General features: G+C 36.1%; 1 protein-coding gene across 17 annotated transcripts in view; it reads right to left on the reverse strand.

The window, feature by feature from the left end:
- The window catches only part of PCM1 (pericentriolar material 1), a 90,901-nt gene that overhangs the window by 4,882 nt on the left and 63,377 nt on the right, over positions 1-22,642 (reverse strand). For 7 of the 17 annotated variants that reach the window (XM_059882341.1, XM_059882340.1, XM_059882334.1 and 4 more), the window contains 12 exons: positions 20,832-21,004; positions 20,352-20,483; positions 15,559-15,670; positions 13,756-13,917; positions 13,380-13,516; positions 9,555-9,689; positions 8,689-8,886; positions 4,350-4,412; positions 3,953-4,088; positions 3,500-3,660; positions 915-990; positions 321-595 (listed from right to left, as the gene is read on the reverse strand). In XM_059882341.1, the coding sequence (XP_059738324.1) occupies positions 321-595; positions 915-990; positions 3,500-3,660; positions 3,953-4,088; positions 4,350-4,412; positions 8,689-8,886; positions 9,555-9,689; positions 13,380-13,516; positions 13,756-13,917; positions 15,559-15,670; positions 20,352-20,483; positions 20,832-21,004 (1,760 nt within the window). The remainder of the gene's footprint in view (positions 1-320; positions 596-914; positions 991-3,499; positions 3,661-3,952; positions 4,089-4,349; positions 4,413-8,688; positions 8,887-9,554; positions 9,690-13,379; positions 13,517-13,755; positions 13,918-15,558; positions 15,671-20,351; positions 20,484-20,831; positions 21,005-22,642) is intronic. The other 10 variants (XM_010820287.4, XM_024986424.2, XM_024986423.2 and 7 more) reach the window with 3 other exon arrangements.

Below are 22,642 nucleotides of genomic sequence, written 5' to 3' on the forward strand. Positions count from 1 at the left end.
CAAATTTGCTAGCTTACTTTTTCGTCATTCACTATAAATAGACAGGGACTCTACTGCTGTCAAATGAACTCTCTCAAGGTTACCACATACAATTCATCTCTTTGGTTCTCAAAACTATGAAAGTAGAATTGTAGGTTTTGAAATAGTCATCTTCGTTCACTATCACTCTTCTGTTTGAGTTTAAAATAAGTCTGAATGAGAAATAATATGCTCTAACAGTTTCTAAACCCAAACGCAAAGTGGAGTTGTGTTTACATATGAGAAATGTTAACCTGCAAATGAAGAGAGGGGCACAGAAATGAAATGCACACGATACCTACATAGTCATTCACTAACACTGGAGATTCAGTATCAGGACTTCCAGCCAAAGAACTTTCAGGAGTCTCCTGAGCAGATTTCACTTCTTTGACTCTAGGCACCAAGGTTTCAATTTCAGTTAAAGGTAAAGGCAAAGGGTTAGGTTGACTGGACGAGTCGATGGTAGTGAGAGTGTCCTTCTGGACAGGGCTATTTAAAGGTTGCTCATTTTCCACGATATTGAGGTAACATGGCTTCACAGGAGTGCTATCCTGGTCACCTGTCATCAAAAGAAAGTCTTAACATTAGTGTTATGCAACTGTCATTAAGTTTTACTAATGCGCCAAATAAAGACTAAAATGTATAAATGTATAATCAGACTACTTTCCTTACAAAATTTGTGTTTAAGTATTTATCAACTTTTCTTTAACAGCTGTTTGCAGAAACAAAGCCCTAGCATTTTCTACACAGGATTTAGGGAGAGAAAAAAGACATGTATCAGGTCCAAAATACCTTCAAACTTCCATTAGCTAAGAATTTAGATTTCTTTGTTTTTAAGCACATAAAGGACACACTGCAGATAATTTTAAAATGCAAATTTTAAACTTTTTTTTTACCTTTACTAGTAGTGGGTTCTTGTTCTGATGGGACATTTTTGCTTTCTGATGATTTTTCAAAATCATGCTGTGGAACCTAGAAGGAAAAAATAATGTCTTAATAGTGGGACCTAAATATATAGTCACTATACAGGAGATGGATGGTATTTCCAACCTGAGACCTTCATACAAGGAAATTTTAAAATAATCTTCTAGAAGTGTTTCAAGAAGGCTGTGGTTGCAATTTCAAGATGGCTAAGTTTAAAAAGTTTACTTTTCTTAACTTCAGAATAACACAAAGAACTGGAGTAGTATAGATTTTACTACTATTTTTTTCAGACCTGACTCTATATTAAATGAAACTAAAAGATACTTGCTTATATGTAGATGTTAACTGAAGGAAAGGAGAGAAGGATGAACAAGCTAACTGCTATCTGTAGGAGGAGAGAAAATTGAAGATTCACCTCATAATTGGATGCCCCAGATTCTAGGAAGGAAGGAGTAGAGTGGTGGGGTGGGACTCGGTGACAAGGGGGTGGTGCTGAAGGCTGTTTGAAGCTGCTTGAGAAAAACGTGGACACTTAAGATTCCCTCCCCAGGCTCAACAGAAAATTGGAAATTATATTTTGGAGGAAATGAGCTAGTGAGTCTCAGACTTGGGGGCACCGTGGAAGGGACAGGCTGTGGAAAGCATGAGTGACATGTGTCAAATGAAACGGATACAGTGTCAAAATGAAACGGAAGATCTAGCGCAAGGCTGTATAATGGTGGGACTCTCAGCCCTAACCCTGCACCCAAGTTCAGAACACCAACAGCCAAGGAGAGGGACCTCCTACCGGGCAGAAGGAGATGGGCAGACCCTCCCTACTTTGAAGAAATTAAACTATTCCAATAGGAATTGCCATTTAGGATTTTCTATCAAAGAGTTATCTACTTGGCTGCCCCACAGTAAAGCCCAAAAGAATTCCAACTGGCTTTTTGGTGTATTATTCTTTAATGTCAGCACCAAAGGTAGACTGGATATTTGGAGAAAGCCTTTATGTGTGGGTAAGAGAAAATACTGCTCCCATGAAGTAAAAGGGTGCTAACAAGAAGTAACAATCAGAAAAAAGTACTTAGAAATTAAAATTATGACAGTTGAACTAAAAATAATATCATAGAGTTAAGGTCAAATAAATCTCCCAGAAAGTAATAAAACAGATCAATGGGTCAATAAAATGAAAAGGAGAAAATAGGGCCAATTAACATCTGATAACATTTATTTCAGAAGAAAAGAAGAGAAAATGGTGAGGAAGAAATTAAAGAAAATTTACCAAACCTGAAAAACATGCTACAGATTAAAAAGACAACTGAGTACACCTAGTGTAGTGAATAAAAAAGACCAGCAACAATGTATATTATCACTGTAAAATTTCAGAACTCCAGGTGAAAAAAACTTCTAGAGTTATAAAGAAAAAAGGACATATATGAAAAATCAGAACTAAGAAAGGCCTTCAAAGACCTGAGCGGAAATGATTTTCAACACAGAAATACTGAGTTTTCTTAGACAATATAAAATGGCAACTAGAGAAAGGAATGGTTACTCACTGGCTGGTGGGCTATAGTCCATGGGGTCTAAAAGAGTCAGACATTGAGCAGGGGGAAAAAAAAAGTCAAGATATGTTTTGCACTCTTTCTTAGAGAGTGACTGGAAGATGTGTTCCACCAAAATTAGGTGATAAACCAAGGAAGAGAAAGGCAAGATTTGATTCCAGAAACTGAGACCTTAAAGTACGAAAGAGGGGATTCCCTAGCTGGTAGCTATCTATAGGTCTAAAGAAGAGCCAAACCCAGAATGGAGCAGGAAGCAAGAAAGCTCCGGAAAGGACAAAACTGAGTGACTGGTTCATGAAGAAAATTCTGAGAGATTTATTAAGCTACTGGTGGCCAGAGCAAGCACTTGGGTACGTGATCAAAGAAAATAAATAAAGAATTGAGACAGTTTTTAAATTCAGGTGAAAAAAATGTACAAGACTAAGCAGTAAACACTATTTTCTTAGCTCAACAGCCAGTAATATTGGCATGGTTCATTTAAATCTAAATATTTGATTAAAATAGATTTAATTAAAAGACGTGCTTAAATGAGGAATCATATGTGACCTGAGAGTCTTCACCTGCTATAACAGAATTCAAAAGGTAACATCTAACACATACACGAATAAATAAATACACACACATATTATTTAGATAGAGGCTAAACAGCAGAAGAAATCACACAAAGTTTTGCCTCTGGGGCAGGCTGAGGTGAGGATAGGAAGGGGAATGATTTTATTTTGTTACATACTACTTCCATGTAAAACTAGAAAAAACATAAGTTAAAAATAAAAATCTAAAGTCATCACATAGTTTTCAGGATTTGTTATTAAAATATTTTAAGTGCTTTAAATGTAAAAACATTGCTGAATAAAAAAAAATAAGTGTTTTAGATTTTAATAAGGATATTGAAGAAGTCTATATTCATGAAAATCAGAATGGGGAAGCTGTTGATTTTAGCATGTTTAAAAAGAACGTGCTTTTAGGTGTCACAGGAAGAATGGTGAAGAGTGTGTAAGTCTGCACTGGAATACCTGATCATCGTGTTCATTTTCTTCTGTAGTTTCAGTGTTAGCCTGAAGTGACGTCTGGACATCTACAGGTCCCTCTTCAAATTCTTCTATCTCTTCATCTTCATTCTCATCTTCTCCACTTCCGTAATTAGTCAAAGCCTGAGTTTCAGCTTTGGACAAACCTAGGTCGATCAACACACAACTTTAAGTAAAAGTTCCAGCACTTCTTTCCTAGCAGCTGCCATTTATTGCATGCCACACTGTGCAAGTGCCTCACATACAGCGTCTGAAACCTTCAAACCCGTAAGTGCTAGGAAACTGCTGCTGAAAGGACAGGGAACTTAGTCAGGGTCACACTGAAATTCACAGTTGTCTAACACCTAATTCTATATTCATTCCACTGCAACAAACTGTTTCAATAAGTGATCTGTAAAGAACTAATGCATAAACCTAGTCTAGAGCCTTCAGACTTACTAATAGACACTGGACATTCTTCACTTTCTTCATCATCCTCTTGATCAGAAATATCAGATCTCACATTTTTGGGGCCGTCACCATCATAAACCTCAGACGTTTGAGTCTGCTTAACTGTTTCCGTCTCATCCTTGTCCTAGCCACAAATAAATTTGAGTAATTAATTCCTTAAAGTACATTTTTTAAAGGTATATAGTAAGTCTATCATAAAAATTAGTAAGTCATTATCTAATTAAAAAATATAAAGAATGATTTTAAATTTAGTTGTTTTTAAAAGAAAATAAAACTCTGTCAGAAGAAAGGACATTTTATGATCTACTTTGCTCTCTACTATTAAGGTAAAAGCTACTAAAATTATTTAATCTTTTGTTTCAAAAGCCACTGAATTAGCACATACTTTGTCTTCATCATCAATTTCTCCAGCAGGTGAACTGTGATCTCCTTCAAGAATCCTTTTGGCCTATAAGCAAATCGGTTAGGCAGAATTCAGGGGTGATCATTCATTATCACACTTAAGTACTCAGTAAACTTTAACAAATCCTGCATTCTTAAACCATCATCCAAAGAGATTACTGTTTTCTTAGAAATATAAATTCAACTCTTATTAAATAAATCTTTTAAATGAAGAAAAACAAAAAGCAACACGGTCTACCTGACATCTCCTTGGATATCTAAGAAACATCACAAACTTACTAAATCCAAAACAAAAATCTTGATTCCTTTCCTTCTAAAACCCCCGTCTCCCTTCAGTCTTCCTAATCTCAGTAAACTGCCCTTCATTCACCAAAAGGCACAAGTCAGAATCAGCCTGTACTTTATGTTTATTACCCACATCTGAACTACTAGACTGCATTTGACTCAATCATCCTAATGTACGTACTGTTACACACTCAGAGCTGAGACACTTCTTACTCACCCAATTCTTACATAAGAGCTGAGACACTTCTTACATGGACAACTGCAACAACCTTCCAAGAAGTCTCTCTGCTTCTCTCTCTACTCACCTACAATTCCTACTCAATAACGAAGCCTGACAAATCTTAACTGAGATTAGGACACTCCCCTCTCTCAAACTTTCCTGTGAGTTTCCATCATGCTTAGAATAAAATAAAATATAAGGTCCCTACAACAGTTTCTAAGATTTCACAAACTCGTCCTATTTACCTCTGTGACTTCATCTCCTACAGGCTCACCTCATTTAAAGTGTTCCTGCCTCCCTGGTTTCTCTCTTCCCCAAAACACTCAATCCTGCTTTGAAGTTTTTACACTTAATGGTTCTCTCTGCCTGGAACTGTTACACTTAACAGTTCTCTCCTCTCATCTTCGTTATAAACTCTTGTCTTTCCATAGCTTAGCTCACATTTCATCCCCTGAAGGAGCCTCTTGATTCTGCCATCTAAAGCAGTCCTCTCTATCATTTTTATCATATCATCCTGTTCTATTTCCTTCAAGCTCTAAGTAATGGCTGAAATTATCTGAAACTTATGTCTAGAAGAAAAACATTACGAAAAGCCTGAAAAAGGTGGCCTGCCTGATTTTACCTACTTTAGATTTCTGCAAGAAGGGTTATCTCTTTATGTTTTGGGTCTTGACCTGTTTTTCCTCTTACGATTAGAGTCAAGAAAAGGGTGCTGGTGTCTCGGGGGAAAGCCTCCTGGTAGGCCTCAATCTCAAAAAAGACAGAATGATCTCTGTTTGTTTCCAAGGCAAACCATTCAGTATCACAGTAAACCAAGTCTATGCCCCAACCAGTAACGCTGAAGAAGCTGAAGTTGAACGGTTCTATGAAGACCTACAAGAACTTTTAGAACTAACACCCCAAAAAGATGTCCTTTTCATTACAGGGAACTGGAATGCAAAAGTAGAAGTCAAGAAACACCTTGGAGCAACAGGCAAATCTGGCCTTGGAATATGGAATGAAGCAGGGCAAAGACTAATAAGAGTTTTGCCAAGAGAAAGCACTGGTCACAGCAAACACACTCTTCCAACAACACAAGACTCTACACATGGACATCACCAGATGGTCAACACCAAAATCAAACTGATTATATTCTTTGCAGCCAAAGATGGAGAAGCTCTATACAGTCAGCAAAAACAAGACAGGGAGCTGACTGTGGCTCAGATTCATGAACTCCTTATTGCCAAATTCAGACTTAAACTGAAGAAAGTGGGGGAAACCACTAGACCATTCAGGTATGACCTAAATCAAATCCCTTATGATTATACAGTGGAAGTGAGAAATAGACTTAAGGGACTAGATCTGATAGAGTGCCTGATGAACTATGGATGGCGGTTCGTGACATTGTACAGGAGACACGGATCAAGACCATCCCCATGGAAAAGAAATGCAAAAAAGCAAAATGGCTGTCTGGGGAGGCCTTACAAATAGCTGTGAAAAGAAGAGAAGCAAAAAGCAAAGGAGAAAAGGAAAGATATAAGCATCTGAATGCAGAGTTCCAAAGAATGGCAAGGAGAGATAAGAAAGCCTTCCTCAGCAATCAATGCAAAGAAATAGAGGAAAACAACAGAATGGGAAAGACTGGAAATCTCTTCAAGAAAATTAGAGATACCAAGGGAACATTTCATGCAAAGATGGGCTCAATAAAGGACAGAAATGGTATGGACCTAACAGAAGCAGAAGATATTAAGAAGAGGTGGCAAGAATACACAGAAGAACTGTACAAAAACCATCTTCACGACCCATATAATCACGATGGTGTGATCACTCATCTAGAGCCAGACATCCTGGAATGTGAAGTCAAGTGGACCTTAGAAAGCATCACTATGAACAAAGCTAGTGGAGGTGATGGAATTCCAGTGGAGCTATTTCAAATCTTGAAAGATGATGCTGTGAAAGTGCTGCACTCAATATGCACACAAATTTGGAAAAGTCAGCAGTGGCCACAGGATTGGAAAAGGTCAGTTTTCATTCCAATCCCAAAGAAAGGCAATGCCAAAGAATGCTCAAACTACCGCACAATTGCACTCATCTCACACGCTAGCAAAGTAACGCTCAAAATTCTCCAAGCCAGGCTTCAGCAATATGTGAACCGTGAACTTCCAGATGTTCAAGCTGGTTTTAGCAAAGGCAGAGGAACCAGAGATCAAATTGCCAACATCTGCTGGATCATTGAAAAAGCAAGAGAGTTCCAGAAAAAACATCTACTTCTGCTTTATTAACTATGCCAAAGCCTTTGACTGTGTGGATCATAATAAACTGTGGAAAATTCTGAAGGAAATGGGAATACCAGACCACCTGACCTGCCTCTTGAGAAACCTGTATGTAGGTCAGGAAGCAACAGTTAGAATTGGATATGGAACAGACTGGTTCCAAACAGGAAAAGGAGTACGTCAAGGCTGTATATTGTCACCCTTCTTATTTAACTTCTATGCAGAGTACATCATGAGAAACACTGGGCTGGAAGAAGCACAAGCTGGAATCAAGATTACCGGGAGAAATATCAATAACCTCAGATATGCAGATGACACCACCCTTATGGCAGAAAGTGAGACGAACTAAAAAGCCTTTTGATGAAAGTGAAAGAGGAGAGCGAAAAAGGTGGCTTAAAGCTCAACATTCAGAAAACAAAGATCATGGCATCTGGTCCCATCACTTCAAGGCAAACAGACAGGCAAACAGTGGAGACAGTGTCAGTGTCAGTGTCCAAAATCACTACAGATGGTGATTTCAGCCATGAAATTAAAAGACGCTTACTCCTTGGAAGGAAAGTTATGACCAACCTAGACAACATATTCAAAAGCAGAGACATTACTTTGACAACAAAGGTCCGTCTAGTCAAGGCTATGGTTTTTCCTGTGGTCATGTATGGATGTGAGAGTTGGACTGTGAAGAAGGCTGAGCACTGAAGAATCGATGCTTTTGAACTGTGGTGTTGGAGAAGACTCTTTAGAGTCCCTTGGACTGCAAGGAGATTCAACCAGTCCATTCTGAAGGAGATCAGCCCTGGGATTTCTTTGGAGGGAATGATGCTGAAGCTGAAACTCCAGTACTTTGGCCACCTGATGCGAAGAGTTGACTCACTGGAAAAGACTGATGTTGGGAGGGATAGGGGGCAGGAGGAGAAGGGGACGACAGAGGATGAGATGGCTGGATGGCATCACCGACTGGACGGACCTGAGTCTGAGTGAACTCCAGGAGTTGGTGATGGACAGGGAGGCCTGGCGTGCTGCGATTCATGGGGTTGCAAAGAGTCAGACATGACTGAGCGACTCAACTGACTGACTGAACTGAGGCCTCAGCTGAGGGGAAAAAACATCCAATTTCATATGTGATCAAGACTAATTCAACAGGGCATAGTAGCTACAGGGATGTGCAACCATGGCCTAACTAATAACAAGCATGTGTGTTGGCTGAGGTGCTAACACTCCTGGGGCATCTACTGTGATTAACAATAGCCACGGCAGGCAGCTGGCCAATGGCCAGATCCCAGTCCTCTCTCTCTGGATAAGCGGCCATAACATGAAGTAGATACTTGACAATCCCCTGCCACCTGTTCCTGTCTTGAGCATCCCTGATCTCGAGCCACTGCTGTTACTGAGATTCAGTAAGTGGCTGGTGTTACGTTATTGACTTATAATCTGATTAACTCACATTACCAAAAAAAAAAAAAAATGCTTCGGTGAGGTCAAGTATGATTTTATTTACTCATAAAGATCAAAAAGGACATTTATACACTAATTACCACTATTTCTATATCAAAATGAATGTCATTTACCTCTTTTGCATAAGACTGTATCACTCCAGCAGCTTCTATTTTCCTTTTGCATCTCTGTTTAACAGTTACACTATTATTATCCAAATCTTGCATGAGCTTAAAGAAAGCCAATTCATTAAATAACACTTCAGATATCTCTACAAGAAGATCTTCTCCACAATCCTTCAGTTTTCTGCCAGCAAATTTTGCCAGTGAATCCTATTCAAAGACAAACCAAATCACTTTAAGATTATACCAAACTTTAACTGTGGGTAGAGAAATACAGATGATTAACAAATTTGAATTATAATACTCATGAAGGAAAAACAATTTTGTAACTTTTTAGTACTGAAAAACTTAAAACTAATGTCCAAGATAGGCTAAAACACAATAGGTGAATATTACTAAGCAGGACTCTTGCTAGTCCTGCCCCCAGTTAGGAAGCACTACTATTACATAATTTAGTTACTGTTACAGCCCAAGAAGTCTCTACTATCAATAGTTTCCAGTTTCTACAATTTCCCAGATTGGTAAAAAAAAAAAAAGAAAAAAAATTATTTTAGAAAATACCAAGGAATACTTTCTAAACATTCCAAACTTGAAATGTTGTTCTTAGGTAGAGGAAAAATCAAAACAAAATTTTATTAGAGTTGGAAAAAGCCTTAGAGATGGTAAAGTTAAATGAAGACACAGGGCCTAATACAGTATTTTTTAATTAAGTAAGGAATAACCTAAAAAGTATTACAGCGTCATCCCAAACGGATGCTAGAATGAACATCTACTTGAATAAATTGTGTAATGCCAGAAAATGGGGGGGTGGGGGGGGTGGGCAGGGAGTCCTAACCACATGGTACATACTGGTAAGTCATATAAGTACAAGCTCTTACCTGTAATATACTTCCAAGCTGCTTATGAAAGAACTTTACAAACTCTTTGCTCTCATTGTTTTGCTGAGTAAGGACCAAAACCATGCGTCTTACTGAGGTTAGAAGTTGAGAAGAACATACTTCATCCATGTGCTCCTGAGAAAAATTCTAGTTGGTTAAGATATAACTTACTTATTGTGTAAAAAGTGTTAATCCACATGATATATGAGAGTGTATTGTTCTTGCATAAGCTCCTCAACTTTTAGAGGCACATTTGGAGACTTTGTTCATAAGAACAGCCAACTCCCCACTACACACACTAAAAGGTTTGCAAATTTTGATTCACCATAGCAGATAATAGCCAATAAGAAACTGGCTGATTCAACATTTCCCACTACTTCCTTTCTGTACTTTAAGGAACTATTCCTGCCATAGTTTCCATATCGCCTGTATGCCTATTTGCAGTGCAGTTCAACTAATCGCACAATCATACTTCAACTTCCACCAAATTTCCTGTGTTATCTGCTAACTTTCCTTAGCCTTGGCACTGCTGACATCCTGTGGGTTGGAAGACGTTGAGCAGCTCTCTGAAGTCTACCCAAAAAAATCAAGATTTGAAGTGAAACGAGACTTAATAGTTGAAATCAGATCATTAGTTCTACTAATTTTGTTGGCCTCAGAAATTGTCTGAAGTGATAAATTTAGCAAGGGAATCCTCATGAAAGAATAGAATCAGGCACAAAATTGCAAATGCAACAAAATTTTCTGAGATGGTTTCATTCCCTACACATGAAGGTAAGTTATATTTTTTAACATTTAGAAAATAATTATACATATCAAATAAATATCACTACCAATATACCTAATTTAACAAAAAAGACACATTTAAAAGTATTTATTGCATTACATGAACACAAAAATGTAAAAGAAAAAAGGCAATACTACTCTGTTTATGGCTAAGATGGAAGTAAGCAATAACCTAAATAGAATAAAATAGCATATATTCTTATAATTTAGGGGAATATAAATATTTTAGGGGTAAAAATATATTTTAATAAAGACACAAAAATAATTGATGAAATTGATGTATTTGTTTAATCTCCTCAAATTCCTTTTATCTAGTCTCTGAGATCCTTCTTGAGGGTAAGTACTAAGAAATTGAGAAAGATCTTGTTCTATTGGCGGGGTATAGCAGGAAATCGCGATACTTTGTCTTAAGTGCTCTATAAAGACAGGTACCAAGTTTCCCAAGAGCAGGGAAAAGAAGGAGAAATTCTGCCAGCTAATACATACAAAACTATTTCAGCTCAATCCTGAAGGATAAGACCAACAGAGGAAGGATAAAGGCCATTCTGGGCAAAGGAAGTAACATGGGCAATGTGCCTTTTTGAACAATGTCAAGCAGGATACAAGGCATGTGGAAGGAACAGTTAAAAGGCTGGGATCAGGCTGTAGAAGTTTTATGAGCAATGCTGAATCTGATCTGGATCCTGTAGGCCAACAGTTTTCAACCTATATACTTGACTAGTTTAAAAACCACAGTCAAGGTTTGGTAGATCAATTCACTTACTAACATTCAATAAGTATTTCCTGAATACTACTATCTGCATGTATTATTCCTGGGACTGGTAAGACACTGACCAAAACTATCTCTGATGTAACTCTTCATGACTTCATGGAGTTTACATGTAACAAGGGAAACAGACAAAATCAATGAGCAAATATTAAATAGGTTATAAGGTGATAAGCACTATGAAGATAAAGAAAAGCAGGTAAGGAAAGGGGAGATCTGTTCACCAAATAAATAACATTTGACTAAAGCCTTCAGGGTTCAAAGGAGAAAGCCATGCAGACATGTGAAAAAACAGCATTCTAGACAGAAGTATCAGCAAGTGTCAAAGCCTTCGAAGCACCAGTAATGCTAGCAGGAGAGTTGAAAGATTAGAAGAGGAAGCAGAGACAAAACCATCTGGTGCTGCTGGGGGTGCTCAGGAAGAGGCTAAGGTTTTTAGTTTCTACATGCAATAATTTGGGCGTAGACAGATGGATCCTCTTTCCTCTCTTGGCTATCAAGCCTCTTTGGAGAAAACTGTTCCTAGAACTGCTTTTTCTCTCTTCTCTCAAAATACTCCAAAAAAAGCAATTACTTCCACCAAGGGAAGAAATATAAGTGTACGGAAATAAAAATTTTTGCTGTCAGCATCTAACACATTGGCAAGTACAAGCAGGTTGTAAGAAATGAACCTAATGACAACATATTTTGTATTTTCCCAACTCTGAATGAAAAGATTGTCTTTTCATCTCTATTTTTTAAAATTTCCATTAAATGAGAATGTAAGAGTCCCATCTCAGAAACCAGTCCTGGCTTTCCTTCTCTCCCCTCTTCCTTGTTATTAAACAAAAAATGGTACTGCTTTACTTGTCTTATAGTTTCACTGTTGCTAGGAATATAAATTGTTAACCTTTCTGAGGGATAAGGTAGCATAATGTCTCAAAAGTCTTAAAAATATTTATACCCTTAAAGCTACAAATTCTATGTCTAAGAATTATGTCAAAGGAAATAAAAATGGGATGCATACTTAAATTTAGCTAAATCATTTAAGCATTTTTCATAATAGTGAAAAACAAACCAGAAGAGAATAAACACAAACATTTAACAACAAGAACTAATAAAATAATTAACAGGAAATTTTGTTCTATGAATACTCAACCCTCACAGTAGCAATCATATTGTAAGTAGTAAGTTATTACTACTGGCAGTCCTACTTAGTCAACTCTGGCTCTTCTGCTTTTGCACAACCTCTTTATGTTTGATCACTGATCCTGGGCCCTAGTTCTAGTTCTAGGCTCCCTTCTCTTATCTAGTGCTGTGCTTTAGGTGACCCCATCTACTATTAGTAAGATCTGCTGATTTTCAAAATATATCCCATTTGTCTACTGTGCCCCATCTTTAGTACCACACCCTTACCTAAGTCATGATCATTTCTTGCCTGCCTCACTGTTGTTCTGACCCCTATACTCAATTCTCCAGAAACATCAGATTTTGTTTCTCTTACTTAAAATCTCCTACAAGTTACCCTTCGAACTTCCAACAAAATCCAAGCTGTGACCCATGCCTATGACAGTCGGCATAATTGGCCCTTCCTCCTATTCCAACATCATCTCACACGAATTTTCCTATAGCCATACAGTCGTTCCTCCAGTTTCTTCAACATGCCAAGCAAGCTTCTACTTCAAGGCCTTTCTCCGTCTGGAATGATCTTGGCTTAAGCCATCTCTTTATTCACACCTCTGCGTAAATGCTCCTTCTTCAAGAAGACTTCCCTGACCGTCCAGTCAAAAACACACTATCACATCACCATATTTTAATTCTCTGCATGGACTACCTGACATACATCTACTTATATGTTCTATATTTACTTATTTTTTTAAACCCATATTCTCATCCTATCATGTAAACTTCATGAGAGCAAAGGCCTTGACTTGTTCATTATTATGTCCCAACACCTGGCATAAAGTAGGTATTCCACAAAAATTTTTGAATGAATAATGAATCAATGTGTATATGTATAACCATTAAAAAATATGCAATAGAAAAATAGTGATCTAGAAAGATGTTTATGGTATCATTAATATTTGAAAAAAGCAGAATGCACATATATGTGGGCAAAATATTACAGAAAGGTTGACAAAATACTGACAGGTGCTATCTCTGGGTAACATAATTATGAGTGATTTTAGTTTTTTCTTTTATCTATTTTTCTTAATTTACTACAATGGAGTCTTTGGCATGAATTTTAAAATATAAAACAGAACACTTACTTATTTTTAAAAATTATTACTTACCTTCAAAAAAGGAATGACTTCTTTCATAATTGCTTTAATTTGCCGGTCCAGTTGCTGAGTATCAATTCTAGGACACGGGACGGTAGCAACTTCACTCACGGGTTGCTGGGAACTATGATTTTCAATAACAGGAGTTTCTATTTTAAAAGAGAAAATGCTACATTAGCAAATAAAGTCTATGATGTGAAATGTATACATTTATGCAAAATTCTAAAGAACATTGAATTCTGATGATATTATGCTAAAATAACACAAAGGAACATTCATGTAGTTCTAGTACCGCTGATAATTAAAAGTGGTCCAAAAATTCCCATTATACATCAGGTGGGGTTCATAGTTCTTTATATATGGATTTTTAGTCAGTTCAAGAACACACCTTCTAAATTATTACTAATCGTGGTCGTGGCAGCAGCACCATCGTCATCCTCAACGATCCTGCAGGTGCACCTGACGTCTGGACTACTTTCAGCCTCCATCTTCATATGCGTGTAGTCTCTCATTCTGGCTAATGCCTGATCTAAGTGAATCACAGTGTCACCTGTGTACAGAACAAAAATATTTCTAGCAAATATAAAAGCAAACTCTTTTCATGTATCCTATAAAATTTACTAATAAAAATATAATGTCTGAATATAGGGAAGAAAAACTAACTTAACAAGTTTCAGATACTGTACTATTTGGGTACTTGGCATGTATTACCACATGTACTTAATCCTTAAAATAACCCTATATAGTAGATGATAGTACCCTCATTTTCACAGAACTTAAGCAACTGCCCAAGGTTTCACAGCCAGTTAAATACAGAATCAAGAATTGGAACCCAGGTCTCTTAGACTCGTAAGTCCATATGTTATTTCACATAAACAGTACAGCAAAAAATAATTTCAAAATATCATGCAAATTCTGATGTAAATAATCCAACCTAATACAAGCAATTAAGGTAAAGACAAGACCTAAGAATGAGATTTCCCAGTTCTCTTTTGCTCACTTCAGACAAAGCTAATGTTGAAGAACTTTAAATAAACAATCAGCTAATGAAACTAAGTAGGTACAACTCAAAATCGCTTGAGAACTAAGTAAAAAAAAAAAGGGAGAAGGTTGACTATAGATTACCTTTTCTCTATAATGACATGAGCTCAGTACAGACTTGATAAGTGTTAATATTTAATAGATGGGAGCTCCTAGAGAGAGCTAGGGTTTAGAGTCCTCATATTAATACTTAGTAAGGCAAAAGGAAAACTTACTGCTTACTGAAAGGTACCTAACAATACAGCAAGGCTTGACCCTTTTCTTTTGTCATGGAAAAGGCTTTTGAAATCATCTAAATCTTGTTTTCATCATATAAACAAAAACTAGAATTACAGGACATTATTCTAACAACTAAGTGTCCTGGAAGTCTGAATGAGTGAATACTTGGGGACATTTTGATATGCTACAGCCTGGAAAATGAATCAGGTACTTAGACATCTTTCTTTTCTCTAATTTTCTTTCCAAATTTAGGACTTGGGGCTTTTTTCTCTCTGATCTATGAGACTCTCTAAGCTTTTGTTTTACTACTGATGGAAGAAATACAATGTGTCATGCCTTAGAGTTGCCTGGGTTTCCAACGATAGATTATATATGCTAAGAAATTTCAGTTCTTATTGCAAATTACCAAGTTCACATTTTTATTGAAGATGTGACTGGATGAGGCAATGCTACCTCTAAATTCTTCTTACTGATTAACTAGAAGATCTTAAGATGATTTTTATTTTGAAATCCAACATTTAGTAAAAAATGATTTCATTCATTTATTAAACATTAATTGCCTAATATATGTGGCATGTCGTTGTTCTGGCAACTGAGCATTCAGAGTCTCTTCTCACAGAACTGACAAGGGATGACTTTCCTCTGAACTTCTATTAAGCATGCTAGAAAACTGCTTATTTTCCACAAGAACATAGCATGGTAAGACCCCATTTACTAAGTATATGCAGAAAGTCAGAAAGATGAGATGACTGGCCCAAAGTCAAAGAGTTAACAGTCAAGAGACGGCTGAATTTAGACTGATGGATGGGTAGTGTTTTAAGTTCACATTCTTTCTACCACACCTTCCCTTTCTAAACTTTTGTTTCCTTATCAATGCAATTCAAAGATTTTATTAAAGTCATGTTCTAAGATTACAAAAAATTCTGCTTACCCAGAACATCTGTTGCAAAAGGCTCACAAGTTGAAGATACACTAGCATTATCAGCATCATTTTGCTCACTTATTTTATGTGTTTCTCTCTCAAAGTTCTTCTCAAAAGTTTCCTAAGTTGTAGTTTAAAAAAACAAATAAAAGTCACTAGTATTGCTTTTAAAATTGTATGGATTAATATTAAAAATGTAACATAGAAACTATTTGCATAAAACACTTCAAACTGTGATATAATGGAAGTTATGAATGGTTGAATGCAGAGTCACAGAGAATATCAAACATCAAGTAGCCTTGCAGAACACGTTGTCATTACTGAGGTGAAAATGCATAGTGCCAGCTAACCACACTCTACCTTGGAAGAGGCAACATTACTCCTACACCCTCGGGGAGATTCTACCTTCAAACTCTAACAGTATCTAATACTTTACTATGATACCTGGTTGTCTCATATCAGAAGAAAAACACTGACGGCACCATTTATATTTTTAAAAATTTTTATTGAAATATAATTTACATACAACAATGCACCCATTAAGTGTACAGTTTGATGAGTTTTGAAAAATATACGCACTGAGGCAACCATCTTTCCTAAAGATAAGACCATTTCCATCAGCCCAGAGAGTTCCTTTGTATCCTCTACTCCCCACTCACATGATTTCTATCACCAGAGATTAGTTTTGCTGTTTCTAGAACCTTATATAAATGGAACCACTCAGTATATACTCTTTAGTGTCTTGCTTCTTTCACTCAGTATGTTTCTGAAATTAATCCATGTTGTTGTGTTTCAGAAGTTCATTATTTTTTAATGGCTGAAATAGTATTCCATTGTATGGATATACCACTGTTTATTTATCCATTTATCTGTTGATGTTTCCAGTTTGAAGCTATATGACTAAAGATGATATTAACATTAGTGTACAAGTATTTGTGGATATGTTTTCATTTCTCTAAGATGAATACCTAGAAAAGAAATTGCTGGGTCACATGCCAAGTTTATGTTTAACTTTACAAGAACTGCCCAACTGCCTTCCAAAGTGGTTGTTACAATTTTTACAATCCTACAAGCAGTATGAAAGTCCCAACTGTTTCAAGTGCACACCAATACTTCTTATTGTCCATCTTTTAGATGTCTAAAAGCTTTTTTAGATAGCTTTTCTAGCAGGTGTGAGGTAGAATCTCATGTGGTTTTAATTTGCACACTGGCCATTTATATATATTCTTTTGTGAAACACATGTTCAAATCTCCTGCCCATTTTTATGAGCTGATTTTTTTTTCTGGATGCACCCCATGGAATATGGAATCCTTGTTCCCCAACCAGGGATTGAACCCAGGCCTCCTGCACTAGAAGCATGAAGCCATAACCACTGGACTGCCAGGGAGTCCCTTGAGTTGATTTCTTACAATTAAAGCCCTTTCTATAGTTAGGCTTTTTATACAGTCATTTGCCAGATACATGTACTAAGGCTGTTATCTCCTAATGGTACCTTTTGAAAAGCAGAAGGATTTTACTTTGATGAAGTCCAATTTATTTTTTTCCTTTCATATTTAGTGCTATGTCCTACAAAATCTCTCTCATGTCAAAATCATAGTTTTTTTTTTTCTAAGTTTTATAGTTTTAACTTTTCCAGTACTGTTGTTCTTTAGTGACTCTTTTGAGACCCCATGGACTGTAGCCTGTCAGGCTCCTCTGTCCATGGAATTTCCCAGGCAAGAATACTGGAGTGGGTTGCCATTTCCTCCTCCAGGGAATCTTCCGGATCCAGCGGTCGAACCTGTGTCTCCTGCATTGGAAGGTGGGTTCTTTACCACTGAGCCACCAGAGAAGTTCCTTCTACTACTATAAAGTAGTTTCAAATTAATTTTTGTGTACAGTATGAGTAGGAGGGAGTATCAATTATATTTTGACTGCAACTCATCTCAAAACTATCTTCTTTCCAAGTTATTGATCTTTTAAAGTTTCTCTTAAATTATGAAATGAAAGGCCTGTCCCTGATTAAAGGAAATTCTGGCATAAGGGAACATGTTTTAAGAAATGGAAACATTTTGTTACGCCTTCAAGCAATACCCAAAGTTAGATGTGACTTTGCCATTTTACAGCACCTGGAGTCGATGATGGAAACTGTCTCTTCCTCTTCCTAAACCTCAATTCCTCATCCTCCTTAATTTATAATCTCCAGATGACTACTTCAATTCTCTCTTTCATGGCATGGACATGTTTACATGCCCTAAAAGGTATCTGAAAACCTCCATAAATGGAACTCCAAGGACCCTGGCTTAGTAACATGGAGAATGAGACTCTATATCCACCCAATATGGTAACCACTAGCCATGCAGCTAGTTAAACAACACTTAAAATTTAGTTCCTCAATCCCATTAGCCACATTAGTGCTCGAAAGCCACATGTGCTAATAGATACTGTACTAGACAATGCAGATTGTAAGACATTTGGAACATTCTAGTGGCTAGCACTGCTCTGGATCTGTGGATATGAACACTGGACATTGTGCTAGCACTGCTGCTGACTAAATGACATAAATAAAGGGAAGATGATGATATAAATGAAGAATTTACGTTTTAGATGAAAAATTAAAGAACTGATTTATTTATTTAAAAGTAATTCTAAGTATAGTTATTTGTGCCAAGTCCCTATGGTAATGGAATGAATTTTTGTGTCCCTCACAAAATTTATATATTGAAGTTCAACTCCCAAAGTGGAGATATTAGGAGGCAGGGCAGCTGAGAGGTAGTCAGGTTTAGATGAAGTCACCAGGGTAGAGTCCCCTTGATGACCCTTTTAAGACAAGGAAGAGACATCAGAGCTTTCTCTCACTGCACAAGGATACAGGGAGAAGGTGGCCATCTGCAAGCCAGGAAGAGGGTCCACACCAAGAACCGAGTCTGCCGGTACAACATTCTCAGGACTTCCTAGCCTCCAGAATCGTGAGAAATAAATCTCTCTCGTTTAAGCCATCCAGTCTACAGTATTTTGTTGAACCAGCCTAAGCTAAGACACTTACAAAGTATTACTACATCTTTAAATCTTATTTAACTTTAAAAGCTTGTCAGGTTAATTATATCATAAGTTGTAGCTCAATTTTCCAAATGTATTGTGCAAAACAATGGGCTCAAATCCTTTAAAATAACTGGAAGTAATGCTGCCTATATGAAATTTGGATAAAAAGAAAGGCGCTAGAGTTAAGGATATAAAATTACTAAAAAAGATTTTTCAAAAAAGACATTCTTCATGCTCTCTCAGTCATTTCAAGGCTAATAAATTTAATATAAGCTAGTATCTCCTATGTTTTATGTATACAGCTGGAACACTTCATTTCCCACCAAAAAAGACAACACAATTTTCAACTGGTTACAATAACAATTAATTCCAAGTACCAATCTGTTACATTAACTTATATTTGATAATAAAGTCAATCAAAACCATGTACTTTTTGTACACAGGTTTATGTTCATAGTAGTTTAAGGGCTGGAGCCTGGTGAAGAAAAATTTTAAGCAGAAAAGATGACTTGGGGAAGTACCATTTTAAACACAAGAGCAAAAATAGAGCAAAAATTTAGAAGTCCTCAATAATTCTAAGGAAGTTACTATACATGAAGAAAAGATGATCATCTCTGGAGAAAACACTATCTTTTCAGGAAAAAAGCTTATGTTATCATATTAACCATGGGAAGAAACACAATAATATGCTTCCAACTTCATAATCATAGTAGACATTTGCTAATCAATTATGGTACTCTGATCCATGAATATCCAGGTGCTGAAGGTGGTATAAAAAAGAACATACTTGCTATCCCAGGACCACATACATACAATCTTTTAAAATAGAATCAGGATCTGAACCTTTAAACAGGTGATTTCCAAGTGAGCTCATTACCTCCTCAGTCTCTTAGCAGTTGGCATACATTCAATCCACTATGTGCAAAGTAGGTGCTACTTGGAGAATATAGTTTATTGAAAATATATACTTCCCTCATCACTCTTTCATTTCCAGGCCCTTTTTACTTTACTCAAAATTTTCTTCAACAGTTTTAATACATTAAATTACATTTTCTTCTAGGCTTTTTTTGGTCTAGCTTCTCTTCTAACCTAAAAACATAATTTATCTTGTATTTATTCAACGGTTCTGTGATCTAATTGCTGTATGATTTACTCAAATGTCTTGAATGAACACAGCAATTTTTACTAAATGTGTGAGTGAGTGAAAGTTGGTCAGTCATGTCTGACTCTTTTGTGACCCCATGGACTATACAGTGCATGAAACTCTCTAGGCCAGAATACTGGAGTGGGTAGCCTTTCCCTTCTCCAGGGGATCTTCCCAACCCAGGGACTGAACCCAGGTCTCCGGCATTTCAGGTGGATTCTGTACCAGCTGAGCCACAAGGGAAGCCCAAGAATACTGGAGTGGGTAGCCTGTCCCTTCTCCAGTGGATCTTTCTGACCCAGGAATCGAACCAGGGTCTCCTACATTACAGGCAGATTCTTTACTAACTGAGCTATTACGACTCAACTCCTGTACTGGACAAAGGAGATATAAATACAGTTATTTTAGACCTTATAAGCTATCATTTCTATATAACTTTCGGTGTTTGACTGCTGTCATATTTTGACTGAATTTTATACCTCACCTCAAAATTAAGCAATACATTACACTTAGCTTTTGAAAAAAGCTAAAAACTAAATACATAGCGTATAATCACAATTTATTAACAAACTACTTAACTTTTGTTCACTGCATATTGAAATTATGTCTACATTTCATTAATCATTATCAGCTTACATCATCAGTAGTAGCAAGGCTTTCACTGGGAGTAAGTTCTGAGTTGGATGCTATCCAAGTACCAGAATTCACGGACTTTATATTTTCTCCTTCTTTTTCATGGTTCTCAGAAATATGCCTGGATACTATGTCCTAAAATAAGGAGAGAAGATAGCTATTTATGAAAAACATTTGTGTTTAATCACAAAATTAAAAGTAAAAGCAGACAGCAAAACAAAGGCAATCCTCCCAACCTCAAAGATTAACTATGAGAAAGATATAACAGGACAATACAATGAAAAACTGTCAGAAAAAGACTTTTATCTAAAGCCACTTAAGCTATATAAGAAAATTATTAAAATGGCATGGAAATACATAAAGAAACAGATTGAAATACTTATGGAACAAGGACATACTTCAATTTAAGAAAGTAAACAGAAAGAATTGGGAAAATTGGCAGTACCAGAAAGCAGAGGAAAGAGAATCTTAGGTACAAGATACCTGCAATGCATATAAGGCCCTCTGTCTCAAATAGTCTGTATTAAGTAGCTGAAGCTCATGGAAGAGTTCAATAAGAAAATGTGGACGAGATTCATTTTGAGAAATCAACGTAGCTACTTCAGAATAAATGGTATCCCGCAAAGCTTCGAACATGGAAAAATCACTACTGGTTTCTGGAAGATATTAAAGATCAGAAAGTTAATATTGGCGAAATATATTCCTATTTCTATTAACTTGCATCATTGCTCTCAACTTTAAATTACTTAAAAATCAGAACACAATTCTATCGCAGAGCTTTTAAAGTAAAAAAAGAATCTTCATAATTACCAGGATAAAGATAATTCTAAAAATCTCAAGATACATACTACTTACTAGAGAAATAACATTATCTAGCATCACTTAGACCAAAGTTATTTCTCAGTGAAAAATATCTGGAAAATTTTACATGTTTTATAGGAATAATCAGTGGAAATCTTTCAGCACTTGAATAAAATAAGTGAATTGAAAAGTATTTTCTTTTTTTGCTAATATGAACTTTTTTACAGAAAAGGAAATTTATTTTGTTAATGTTGAGAACAAACTAAATGCTGCCAAGGAGACCTACTACTTTAAGGTTTATCTAGTTAGATCTACTGATTCTCAAATCTCTACTATCCTGCTGTACTGATGAAAAACTGAATTTGTAAATGTAACAAAATAGGTACAATTTTACTACAGTGTCTTACTGACACACTCAGTATAAGCTGAAGCAAGCAGTGACCCAAATGAACTTTTCAGTTACCCAGAATTAGGTATCACTCTATTATTTAGCAACACTTCTGCTGCATGTATTTATTTATAACAAAGAGTTATCACACTTAAAGGTATACAGCCATACCTTTACTTTTAAAAACACAAATTAGGAACTGATCCCATTTTGAGTTCTCTACGAAAAAAAAATTTCCACACAAATTAGGAACTGATCCCATTTTGAGTTCTCTATGAAAAAAACATTTCCAAGTGTTCTTCTAGCTATCAAACTCTATAAACTTTCTAGAGTAATAGTAGAACCACAAATAGATAAATACTTAAGTTTAAGTTCATTTTAGCTCACAGAAAGTAGTGCTAAATTTTCACAACAGGGAATTTGAAATGTTAAGTGTTTTAATACACTGTGCTTTCAAATAAATATTGCAAGATCATTAAGATTTAATTCACTTTTTCCAAGAAAGAAATTTTCAAAATGCAAAGCAAATGTGGTTTAATGAAAAAACTTTCCATTAACTTGCTAAGCAAATTAACATCCTCGGGCCTCAATTTCCACAAGTATAAGATGATAAGGATAATAAATATACAATGTCCCTACCGTGCCTCAGATATTTATGAGTATAAAATGAAATGATATACTATGATGCACTGTTACTATAAAAATATTTATTATGAGCAGGAACTGGAACTATCTCTGTAGGAAATTTCTACTTATAGGAAAAATCCAGATAAGATGTGACAGCATACAAACTTTCCCAATTCATACACTATATTGTAATTTGATCAGTTGTTTTAAAAAATGATTTTTAAATGGTTTCTTATATCTTAAAGATGTAAGAACAAAGCATATTTAATGATATCTTTCATACCTTCATTATGTGATAAAATGATCACTCTAAATTATATATCAGTAAAGATTAAATTATTTCCAAATAATGAATTATAGCAGACATATACTTCATCCTTACAATAGAGAAGTCGAAAGTTTTTACCATTCTCTTTCTGGACTGAGGTGCACTAGTTTAAGCTAGAAAAATCTCTGACCTCAGCCAGATTTCTATGAC

This window comes from Bos taurus, chromosome 27 (genome assembly GCF_002263795.3).
Source record: "Bos taurus isolate L1 Dominette 01449 registration number 42190680 breed Hereford chromosome 27, ARS-UCD2.0, whole genome shotgun sequence".
Taxonomy (NCBI): domain Eukaryota; kingdom Metazoa; phylum Chordata; class Mammalia; order Artiodactyla; family Bovidae; genus Bos; species Bos taurus.